This window comes from Clytia hemisphaerica, unplaced genomic scaffold (assembly GCF_902728285.1).
Source record: "Clytia hemisphaerica strain Z4C2 unplaced genomic scaffold, Clytia hemisphaerica genome assembly, whole genome shotgun sequence".
In the NCBI taxonomy this organism is placed as follows: domain Eukaryota; kingdom Metazoa; phylum Cnidaria; class Hydrozoa; order Leptothecata; family Clytiidae; genus Clytia; species Clytia hemisphaerica.
Window position 1 is genome coordinate 337,367 of NW_027103354.1, and position 12,983 is coordinate 350,349.

General features: G+C 35.4%; 1 protein-coding gene across 1 annotated transcript in view; it reads left to right on the plus strand.

The window, feature by feature from the left end:
• Positions 1–4,361: 4,361 nt before the first annotated feature.
• Positions 4,362–12,983, plus strand: part of LOC136820841 (1-phosphatidylinositol 4,5-bisphosphate phosphodiesterase delta-4-like) — a gene marked incomplete at its 3' end in the record, with an annotated part of 39,845 nt that continues 31,223 nt past the window's right edge. Inside the window, 8 exon segments of the mRNA XM_067077080.1 lie at positions 4,362–4,613; positions 5,251–5,407; positions 5,630–5,706; positions 6,210–6,252; positions 7,000–7,103; positions 8,742–8,796; positions 10,879–10,995; positions 11,520–11,593. Coding sequence (XP_066933181.1) covers positions 4,464–4,613; positions 5,251–5,407; positions 5,630–5,706; positions 6,210–6,252; positions 7,000–7,103; positions 8,742–8,796; positions 10,879–10,995; positions 11,520–11,593 — 777 coding nt within the window.

The following is a 12,983-nucleotide window of genomic DNA, read 5'->3' on the forward strand; positions in this document are numbered from 1 at the left end:
AGAACAAGAATACCATATAAATTATTACCTAAAACAAACTGAGGAAGTTCAAAGGACATACATTTAATTTAAAACCATCAAAACTTTTCGCACACATTTTGATTTTGTTGAATCCTAAATTTTAGAACGTGTCTTGCTTCGCCACAGTGTCTATTTTTATTTTTATTTCCTAGACTAGATATTTAATTTTTTTGAGTAACATTACTGGATTTGTTTCCTAATTTATCCAATCATATTAAAATTTATCTTTGTAAAAATTGAAAATATTTATTTTTTTGTAAAAGATTATGACCTAAAAGTCTTTAATTTCAAAACAAATCCATAATACCTGGTCAGTAATTTACAAATCGAGTTTTGTTGTTGAAATCGAAAGTAAACAAACCCGATTTCTCCTTTTATCAAGGATTTTATCAAAAAAAGTGAAAGGAGTTCTATCAGACAGTCGGGTGTTTAAGATAAAAACTGCAATTATTGCTCTTTTCGGAAATTATTGCCGAAAACGGCAATTTTTTAAACGATGAAATGCTGAATCAGCAAAATGTGTTGTCCTTTTAAGGGCAAAGATGTCAGAGGTGTTTGAAAATTGTAAAATTGCATCGAGAAAAAGGTTTTTCGGGTTTTTAAAAGTGATTTTTTCAATTTTTCGTTGCTCAATAACATGAAAAGTTCTAAAATAATATGTTAAAAGATCCTGCATAGATGCCGAAACACAGCTAGAAAGAGATAACAAACCCCCGTTGTAAATTTGTTTACATATGACTCGATTTTGCTATCTGCATTTCCAACAAAAACCAGTTGAAAACAAAACTAAACGAGGCACAGTGGGCCTACTTATCGCGAGGGTGTCAAATACCACGTGTTCAATAATAAAATCAACTTTTATTTCCAAAAACGGCAATAATTGCCGAAAACGGCAATTTTCATTTATTTACTTTTTTTACTTTTCTGCTGATTCAGCATTTCATCGTTTAAAAAATTGCCGTTTTCGGCAATAATTTCCGTAAAGAGCAATAATTGCAGTTTTTATCTTAAACACCCGACTGTCAGAGGTATTTTTGTGCAAAAAAAGAGAAAGACATTCTTGGACATTTTAATTTATATTTAAACTAGGTCATATTTTGCATGACTGTGACATTTTAACATTAAGTTATTAATCTTTTATATAAGATTATAGCATTATGGTTGGATAAATGATCAAAACAAGAGAGTAAAGTATCGAGAGAGAGATTGGTGGGATTATATAAAAAATATGATGTATGCCAAGAGTGTTTTCAGATAAGTTTGAAATAGTTTTGCATGAGTGGTCACTCATATTTTAATTGGACTGTGACATCTAATGCTTTTTTATGGCACACCAAATTGCTTTTCATTACCAACTTTTTTGCAACACCAACTTTTTTCTTCGACATCAATTTTTTTTTCTGACACCATTTTTTTTTCAATGCCATTGAAATTTCGATTGGTCGAAACATGGGACTTGTTGATATCTGGCCTGTATTTTCACTTACTGTTAAATCTCTTTGACAATAAATTTGTTTTGATAACTCTGTCAAGTTTAAAATCAATCATACTTTCTGTCATAACATGTCACGATAACTTTCACTGATAGCGCACCTTTTTTAACTTTTTTGTTTTCATTCAAAATGACTGGACGCCGATTGGGGAATTGGAGAACGCTTGCGGCCTAACCGCCTATTGCCCAATGGAATTAACAAATAACGAGTGTGTAACTTGCAGGGAGTGACGTCAAACGCTCCATCGTTTTACCATTAATTTGTTTTTCTTTGTTCCAGACACTCGTGTGTGTTCCACTACAGATTTTTTTCATGTTTCGATTTAAAAGCCTACTCAGTGCAAAAGAGGAATCGTGTATTTTTTAATACGCTGTGCATTAACTCAAATCAAATAACTTTAGAGGCTCGGTGAAATGGTGGTCGAATTACCAGTGAGGATCTTATCGCGCTTCTCAGATTTACGGAAAATACCATCTTTTTGCTGATTTTTGCCTCGATTGCCCAAAACCTGTAACCTTTTTAGCTTGAGGGAAGAAAAAAATTAGAGTTTTTGGCTTTGCCAAAAAAACGCCTAGTCAAAATTTTTTCATCTTCGCAGGATCCATTCCCAACCTCAAAACAGGGGGGGGTCAACATTTATAATACCAACCCATAGCCCAAAAACCTGACTTTTGACCTTTTGAGCTAAGTTAACACCACCACCCCAAAATTGGTATCGATACCAACTTGAAAATCATAATTTTCAGAAAAATGGGGGACCCACCCCTTTATTTTGGTATCGATACCAACTTGAAAATCATAATTTTCAGAAAAAGGGGGGACCCACCCCCTTAATTTGGTATCGATACCAACATGACCTTTTGAATTTGACAAAATATCATGGGACCCACCCCCTAATTTAGTACCAATACCAATCTGACAAATTTGAGTTTAAAGCTGTTTAAAGGGGACCCACCCCCTCCCACACAAACAGGGTACTAAGAGAAATTTCAAAAAAACTCATTTTTGAAATACTCTTTCTTCAACACAACACAAAAAATGTCATGTGCTAAAATAGAAAATGACTGAAAACTGACAATATAATAAAAACAAACCCAATGAAGCTAGCAAAATCAATCTGAATCAATATTATCTGAATATAATTGATGTGCAAAAACTAGGAGAAGCTATTATTAGTACATAATTTTAGAACAGAATAGATTCACTCATTACCAAATGCTATCACAGAAAAAATGTTTTAAAATACATCTTTTTGTCTAGGGGTTTGTTTGGCAAATTCTTCCTTCGAAGAATATCAATCACTTTCGTTTTCCCCTGAAGACCGCGAGAGAAAAAATATTAGGGCCCGCGCTCTAGGCGGGCGGCCTAGACTGGCTTTCGTTTTGTATAATTTTATAATGACGTAAAGGTAGCGTAATTCATGCAAAAATAATATGATAATCTTTTTGTTTTTTATTTTCAGGTATGCCGCCAAACATTGACATCATCGCGTATGGATTTAGCATGAACAATAGGACCGACAGACTCGACAAAAGGAACAAACAATAAGACGACCCGAGAATCTTACGATGAGGGCGTTTTGTCTCCGCCTGATATCACGCCCACAGAAGACGTTGTTTAAAAAGCGGGGGTAAAAATAGTAAGTAATAGCTTTTGTAAGTGTTTATTTTGCGAAATATATAACCATTTTCTTATATGGTCTACAAACTAGCATTTCTAGAATTTTGATAATGAAAACTTAAATATATAATGAAGAAAAAACAAACCATTTCAATTTTATTTATAAGTTTAACCCCCGGAAAAATTATGTATTACCTATTACATAACTTTACATTTCCCGACTCGCTAACTCCCAGAGGAATTCCTATTGTAAACCCGATCGGTTAATTTCGGAACATCTTCATAATGGCAGATAATTTAGAAGTGTCTAGTGGAAAGGCTGTGTGAATTTTCTGATGTCAGTGGTAATTTTGTTGGTTGATGGCTTGTTGAATCTGGGAAGAAAAAAGGAAACAGGTATAGCTTTTTCTAACCAAGGATCTGAAGGATTCGAGCCACACTGATTACCGTCCCATGTTTTATCAGATAGTCCCAAGTTAGATCAGTTGACGGTAATCAAAACAAACCTCATTCGGATTGTACATGTATTACGTCAAATTGACATCAAATGAGCTTAGTAAAGCTCAAATTGCAGATGTAGAATGATAAACTTGGTATATATTCACTAACCATCTGGAAAAGGCTATCACTATGTCTCACTAACATTGATTCTTGCCGATTGCTAGTGTGAAGGTTTCAATCACAGACTTGCACCGCAATGGACTGTGTTCGAATCCCAAGCACTTCCAGACAGGGTGTTAGGGAAATATGGTGATTGACTCTCTACTAATAACTCTATCTTTTTTTTGGTTTATATTTGCTAGTTTTTAGTTCATTTGTCTTGCATTTTTTTTGGAAAGGTGAATTAAGAATTTCAGGTCTGCATGCTAAACATTTGCTGTGTCAACTCTTCATTTACCACCAATCGTTAGTTTGTTGATTTGCTGCTTAATCTCTATTTTGAAAGATTGAAAAGAACACTAATGATCCTTATTAAGCAGATCTACTGCCATCTGCACAAAAAAAATCAGAAAAAGTGATTCTAAAAACCTTTTGTTATTGTAGGAATCATTTTTCTGTTTGCAAATCATAGAAGATTAACTATAAAATAGGGATAGAAAAGCTTAAAACTAACAAACTTTATTTTATCTAGGAAGGAAAACTTTTTTGAACACAGTATTTTTTGCAAGCTACTATCTAAAGAATTATCACGAATAAGTTTTTCTAGTATTTAAAGATGCCAATTTTAGGTCACAATAGAATGAGCAGGACAGGGACACCAACACCAAGAAGAAGTTTCTCTTAACTTTACTTTGTCGTTCATGATTTCACATAGAATCATGTATAAGAATGTCAACAAATGAAATTAGAGAGGAAAAGTATTTACACACAGGATATCTTTCTAAAGATGGAACCTTCGATAAACAGAACAATGACGCTATATCAGGATATTACATACTTACAAGAGGTTTATTGGAATGTTATAAAAGCCTAAAACTGGTAAGATGTGTATAATAGTATTTTGTAATTTGTTTGATAACTCTATTTGGATAAAAGAGAATCACAAAAGCTATTTCAGGCTTTATGATCTGCATTTTAATGGATGAATGACAGAAAATGCTGAATGATTGAATTTCTGCCCTCATTAATAACTCTGAAATAGTTTTTTGTGATTCTCTTTTATCCAAATAAAAGTGTTAAAGGAATAATCAGATGGTTTGAGATATTTAGATTACAGAAGCCTTCTGTGGTCCTTAGTAAAAGCTCAAAGTATTGTTGTGTAACAATTTTCAAAAATCGAGATATCAAAATCTGAAAATTTGAAAATGGTTTCTTACACGGTTTTTACGTTGAAATTCTATTGTTTCCATCCTAGAAGCCAAAAACTTGTAACTTTAATTATCTCGACTTTGGAAAATAGTTAGCTAAATTATTTTGAGATTTCGCTCAGGACAATAGAAGGATTCCACATGTCAAATATTACAAACCGTCTGATTATCCTTTTAATACTTTTATTTGGATAAAAGAGAATCATAAAAACTATTTCAGGCTTTCTGATCTGCATTTTAATGGATGAATGAGAGAAAATGCTTAATGATTAAATTTCTGCCCTCATTACAGTAATTTCAATTTTTAGCAAAAATTAAAACGAAGCTACAATCTAGCCACCATAACAGACATCGCTACCATAAACAAGAACACTTTCAAAATCTGTCTTTTGGGTAGCAAGACGCTGATTTTTCAAACCAAAGATCAAAATGATTGTGTAGCTTGGGTGAGCCATCTTGAACAAGGTATTTCTTGTTTTTCAAATTATTCAAATTATTCAGAAGGGAGCATTTTTCACCAGGTATGAAAAACTTCTATACTGCTATTTCCATGAAACTTAGCACAAGTTTCCCTGCTATGAAACGAACTCATGGATAATGGTCATTTTGCTGATAAATCATTAATAATGGAATCACAAAATTTTTGCTAGCTAGTGTTTTTTATCATTTATTCTTTTAAATGTATAGGATTTCAACTTTGGAATTCTTGTTCGTTGAGTGATAAAGTTGAAACAGATGTTGAACAAGAAGTCTTTTGTCACAGGGTAATTTAATCAATTTCTATTTTCGCCAAACTCTAGACAAACAAAATATGTAGGTAGGGTCTCCAGTCATTCTTAGAAGCTCAACCCGTTTAGGGTTTTTGATTATTTTTGATGAATCTTTCGAGTTTGGAATCCCTGGAGACAAATAGTTATTGGATAATAGGATTGTCCATCCCTAATGCATCGGTAGATGTAGATTATTAAATGCTGAATAAGGGTCCCAAAATAACTGACTCTCAATGATGGACCATGATGGTCTCAAGATGATTTGGGTCAAGTTTTATTGAAAATTAAACAAAATTTGGGGAAGAATCTCTCAAAGGTCTCAGAAACGTCAGTATTGTCTCTGGGTATAACCTACGCTATTGCAAACTTAGAACCCCCTGGCGAAATCATGGAATATAAGAAAGAAATAATACTGCTCTCCATTCTCTAATTATACGATGTGTAAGTGAATCTTTAGAAGTCTCTATTTCATGGAAATTTTCGCTTTTCTGTTTCAGATCACCTTCCCTTCAATACTTCTACCAAATCAAATTCGAAAAGGTAATTTTTTTGATTTTATTTCAAAGAGAAAAATTTGAATTGAATCTGAAAATTTAAAGCTAGAGTATACATTTTAGAGGATGTCTGCAATTTAGAGATCTGTAGAGATCATTCAATTCTTATTTAACAGCGTTTAATCTTACCAAGATGCAAAAAGAAATTCTGTTGACTAATCTACTTTCGTGTTGAGTGTTCTTTATATATTTCCCAAAACTTCAATAATGTTCTTTTTTAGAAGTAATCTTCATAAGTATCATAGTACCAAAGAGAAATATTTATTGACAAAATGTCCTAATACTGATTACAGATTTTTTAAAACATCATCATTTAACCTGGGAGTGATGTTGTTTTCTTACTCATCAATTTAAATTTAAGTTTTTGATATTAGCAAGTTTTTGTATTTGCGAGGATGGTGGAGTGACTGAAGCAATTTGGATTTGCCTGCAGTTCTGACCCGCAAAATCAAGGACGGTAAAAGTGCTGATTTATTACGGCCGTCATCGGCTGGCCAGGATCTAGTCAAATTAGAACCTTACCGTCTCTGTCGCAGAAAAACACACATACATTAAACTCGGTGTTGAATTCACACGGGTGTAGAACAAGATTGGTCAAGAGGAAAAGACAAACGTTTTTTAGCATATATCAGCACAATATAATAATTGCCAGACACTTTCCTGATATGAAATCAGAAACAACTTTACGTAAAAACAAAACCTTTAAACTTGTTATCTTCATATTCCTCTTTAGATGAGGACGGTCAAACGAAAGGAGAATTCCACATGATTAAATACGCACGGAATGGCAAAACTATCCCTCACGAACGTGTCTTCAAAATGGATGATAACAATCTGGTAAAAGTCTAATTTTCTGAGAGATGAGGGGTTTTGGTATATGCATCTCAGAATTGCCTACTGTATATAGAGTTGTGCTTAAAAGAGTAGTAATATGGAAAGCTTTACCCCGCAGATAATGAGCTAAACTGAAATCTTGTGACTGTCTCGATTATTTTGATTTTCTTTTGAAAAGATACATCCTTATAATGTAACACCCCTGTCTCACAGCCCCGGTGTAACTATTTTTCTCAGTGGGGATAAAAATTCCATTAGAAATCCCGATAGGAATAAAAATGTCATGGGTGGAAAATTTTCGAAAAGAAGGCTAATACAGCAGAATTAGGGCAAAAGAGAGAACTTTCAAAAATATTTTTCCAAAAATCAATAAGCGGGGGGGGAGCTGGAATAAGAATGTCCTGGGTGGAAAATTTTTGAAAAATTAATTAGCGGCCCCCCGCCCGGCTACTAGGTATCCGAAAGTAGTTTAATTCGCAACCCGTGTATTCTATTCTTCCAAGGCTACAAAATCCAGTTGGGATGGTTTTGGAGTACAATTTTTACACATTGAATTCCGAGTGGGAATGAAATCAAAGTCAATTTCCCAGTGGAGCTGCAGTTCCAGGGTATTGTCCCACCGGGGACAAAAATTTTGCCAAATATTTAAGTGGGGCTGGGGTGCCAGCTGGTCAGTGACACAGGGGTGTAGTATAGTTCTCTCGAAAAATAACCATTTCGAGGTCCTCTAAAAAGCAGGCCTTGAGTGTGTGCCAAAAGTCGGACCATACGAATGCCTCTACCATACATCCCATGCACGGCCTAATTTATATCATAAATTATATCATAAACCCACTGCCTTACCTTTGTTTGATGTGAGAGTTGGTGAAATGAAATAACAATTTTCAGTGATTTACCCCCGGACAAAGTGACTTTTGGTCCACGGACAATGGGGGGAAAATGTCCGTACATGGGGGAGGAGTATATATTGTCCGGGAGGTAGCGAAAAATCATCAAAATATGTCTTGTCCAGGGGGTAAATTTGCTCTGTCCGAGGGTAATTTGGGTTGTCCAGGGGGTCAACTGATGCTTGTCCCTACCTCCCGGACAATATATACTCCTCCCCCATGTACGAACATTTTCTGGAAGAGCCCATTGTGTGTTCTGGTCTTGTGTTTGTCAATCAAGATCATAAGCTGGAATCCCTCCGTAGTATCTGACGGTTTACCTAGAAGCTTACTGACATATATAACATCCTTCATATAGCATCCTGCCCTTGATCAACCATCATTGCACAAATAATGTTAGTCGTTAATTTAAATCTTTCTCCAGCCCTCAGCTTAGGGGTTCATTTACAGACCGAGGTCTATTTGTGATATACACAATTTCCAACAAGGGGTGGGTTCTTCTGAAATACGGCGTTCGGAGTTACTGGAAATGAAGAATGTCCTCTGACATTAGATCATGGATCCAACAGCTGACTGGTCGTTGTTTACGTAATGACTGATTTTACATCACTTGCAACCAAACAACTGTTGGTTCTTTGATGTAATGTTGGAAGACATTGCAATGTAATGATGAATATTATGATTTTGGCAAGTCTTGATGATGGTAAAAATTTAGAGGCTTAAAAGCACTAAAATAATTATATGTATCTTTTAGCATGTGATGTGGAAAAAGACGCGACAAAGCTCCAGTTATCGATGGAAAAGTTGTCGTGAGTACAGAGCTTTATTTTGTGTTATTCTTTTAATGCGAGATGGATATAATTGTTCCTGTTTCAGTGTTCTTGTTTCTCTAAGTAGTAAGTAAGTAAGTGTATTCATCTAGTGGCTGTCGGCGGAGCCGGGAGTGAGGGAGTCTTTCCCCTTTTCTATTTGCGCTAGACCTGGGAGATCGAATGCTGAGGTGGAGCGCCACACCTACTCTCAGCTCCCAGTAACTTACCGCCTAGAGCAGATTACCCAATCTAAGCTACTCATCCGCTGAGTTGGCGGTGACCGGGGATCGAACCCACAACACTTAGATTGTAAGGTGTATGCTCTACCGACTGAGCTACCCGGTTTCTCTAAACCGACCTTCTACAATTCGATATAAGCTCCCGTTTTTGATAAAAATATTGGAAGTGATCGTCGAATTTCCATCAAAACATGAACAAAATAATCAGAGACAACGCTCTATCTGATTTGCATTTAAAAACATTTACGATTCCCTATTATTCGATTTTCATTTCACTTTCAACTAATTAAAACGTCCCCGTTTTAATTCCCTTGAAAATTTGGCAGCTGTTTTTCTATGCATTTTCCATACCAATTCTTCTGGAAATAGAGCTTTGATGCAATTGAAAAAATTATCGCCGAAGTCCTGGTGAAGAAGACAATTATGACAATGTTGCGTTCAGTTCATGGATGTCCGAGTCAGAAAACAGTCAAAAGACTGTCTAAGTCCTAGATTACTGGGTTATCCGTGTTAAATATCAACTTTCATTGCATTCTTCCCATATCGTGTTTCCCGAAATTTTAGAAGATCCCCTTGATTTTTAAGTTGTTGTTTGAGGAGGCCTCACCACCTCTCTCAGAATGGGAGTGAATAGTTTTCCTGGATGGACTGATTCAGGTTCTTCCGTTTTTCTCTGAGTCAACGAAACATTTTTTTAATCGAATGTGATCAACCATTTTGAATTACTTTTCGACATTACATGTCGGCATAAACAGTCAACTCCCTTTTATTCGAATCGTTCTGTTGTTCGAGCTAAAGTGTTGATCCCCTTAGCGCTTTATTAAAGTAGTATAAAATGCTCTCTGTAATTCGAATAAAACTTTTTGGTTTCTTGAAACACCCCCTTCTCACAGACCCAATAGGCTTTTATCAGCCGGTGGGGATAAAAGTTACGGACTGAAACTCGATGGAGATTGGTATTCCAATAGTTTTTATGCCTGACGATTTCAATTCTTTTTTTTTCAAGTCAGAAAATATAGTGGGGATGGGAAAGATGGTATAATGTTTTGCAGTGAGGATTGGTTTATTTTATTATTTTTAGTGGGGAAAAAAATTGGATTATTTCCACCAGGGACGATTTTTTGGATAATTTTTCCAGTGGGAAGGGTTGCCAGTGGGTCTGTGAAAAGGGCGTGTCTTGAAGATCGAATTAGAGAGAGCCAACTGTACCTCCAATCATCCGTATGTCTTTTTCTAAAAAACATTGAAAATTCAGAAACACAAACACCCTTCTAAAACCTACCTTGTACAAAAACCTTCTCCAATAATAATAATTTATGTCTTAAAATCGTTTTCATCTTGCCATTCCAGTGTAAATCCAGGATATCATACAAAAACTTTCTCCGATAACAATAATTTATGTCTTAAAATCGTTTTCATCTTGCCATTACAGTGAACATCTAAGATATCATACAAAAACGTTCTCCATGATGATAATTATGTCTTAAAATCGTTTTCATCTTGCCATTCCAGTGTAAATCCAGGATATCATACAAAAACTTTCTCCGATAACAATAATTTATGTCTTAAAATCGTTTTCATCTTGCCATTACAGTGAACATCCAAGATATCATACAAAAACCTTCTCCGATAATGATAATTTATGTCTTAAAATCGTTTTCATCTTGCCATTACAGTGAACATCCAAGATATCATACAAAAACCTTCTCCGATAATGATAATTTATGTCTTAAAATCGTTTTCATCTTGCCATTACAGTGAACATCCAAGATATCATACAAAAACCTTCTCCGATAATGATAATTTATGTCTTAAAATAGTTTTCATCTTGCCATTACAGTGAACATCCAAGATATCAGTGAAGTTCGGTGCGGACAACAAACAAGAAATTTCAACTTGTTCCCTTACGTGGAGGTTGACAAACAATCGTTCTCCTTGATCTTTGAGCGTGATCGAGGTGGGTTATGACTTTTTCGCGTTTTTGTGATCAGAGTCGAGAGCTCCTTACACACAGAAAGATTTTGTCGGCCATTTTTTGGAATTCTCTTAAGTAAAACACCAAGCTAATTATCGCTGAATTTTTATTGATTTTATAAACTGTTTCTGGCTCAACGGGGCTCAGCTGGATTTTGATGATATGAAAAAGATATATCTTCGTCTACACAAGATCGCTAAATAGGGATAAATTTAGGGAGGTTGGGAAAAATTTGAAAATGAAGTTTAGCGAGTTTAGCCCGGGGCGGAGTAAGAAGTGACGGAGTTGTTTACAGTGTTTATTCAAACTCTACCGCCACTATCTTTTCCGTAAACCGCCTTGACGCCCTTACTCTGCACACATTTTCCCGCTTTTACTGACCCTGTAACGGACGATAGCATCGTATAGCTCCCCGTGAGTGTTTAGTTCTGGAAATTACACATTGTATATTATCCATATAGATGTAGGGTAGAGGTCTCGATCCTTTTTCTTTATTATTTTTTCAGAGGAATGGTGTGGACTGTGCTCCCTTGATGTCATCTGTGATTCTGTATTGGCTTTCCAAGACTGGAAGAAAACAGTAAGTTGCGTCTTTGCAACCCAGCTGGCACACTACGTTGTTTCAACGTTTATGTAACGTTCACAACGTCCATATAACTTTAGATGAACGTTGAAACAACGTTGGGTGCCAGCTTGGAAAGCTCTTGATGAATGAATTCAAAGAAAAACATCCATTCGATGTCAAGGTAATGTTCATCTGTAGTGTGGTCGTGTTACAAAAATACAGGCTGTTTGTAGGAAAAAAATAAGATCTAGCTGAAACTTTCTCCAGACCTTCTCTATAGGATGCTTATTATACCTCAGGAACAATTCCCCTAAAATCCCACTGGTGGAACATCCCTTTTTTGGGACATTTCTATTTTCCCCAGGCAAAATCCTAAGGGCGAAATTTTTTGAAAATTTTAAACTTATTTCCAGACATTATCATGTATACCATTCGAAAGCTCTCGAAAAACTATATAGAAGACTTTTAAACGGTTATAGCTTATTTCCTTGCCTAACTCGAGATATTTCATGCGCAAGTTCCACTTTTCGCCACACTTTGGTCAAAATTGACCATAAATAGCATATTCTTCTTCTATCTTGAGTTAGGTAATGAATTCGGCTATATACCCGTTTAAAAGTCTTCTATATAGTTTTTCGAGAGCTTTCGAATGGTATACTTGATAATGTCTGAAAATGAGTTTGAAATTTTCAAAAAATTTCGCCCTTAGGGTTTTGCCTGGGGAGAAAAGACATGTCCCAAAAAAGGGATGTTCCACCAGGGGGATTTTAGGGGAATTTTTCCTGAGGCATAACCATCCTAAAGAGAAGGTCTGGAGAAAGTTTCAGCTAGATCTTATTTTTTCCCGAAAATGATGCTAAACGACCCCACTACCGGTGCCAAAGTAATGTCCAAAGTGCAGGCTTTTTTCCCAAAGCACCTATATACCAACGGTGGCAAAAAACTTAATTTCAAATTGACTTTTCAAACTGAATCTTGTGAAGAAAAATATTCCAAAGTAGAGAAATGACGGTTCAAAAACTTAAGGGAAAATCAATGTATTGCAATGAGTCTAACAAATATAATAAGGTTGCTTTTTCATAATCAAGTTAGAATTTTTAAGCTGCTAAGATAAATAAAAACACCGATTTAAGTCCTTAAGAGGGCAACAATTTTCTTCTTCGCCCAGCCATAATGGGCAACATTTAATACGTCACTACATTGAAACTCGATCTTTTTCGATCAAAACGGTGATAAGAAAAAAGTGCTTGGAAAATACCCTGAAATTGGGATGAACGTCGAAATAAGTTGTTTTGCAGTTTGGTTTTACAATGTCTTTTTGGTCAAAGTTTAAGCCTGGATACCTTTTTAGTTTTTCTTAAAATTAGATGAAATTTCTTCACTTCGTTCTCAGCTTCATAAAAAA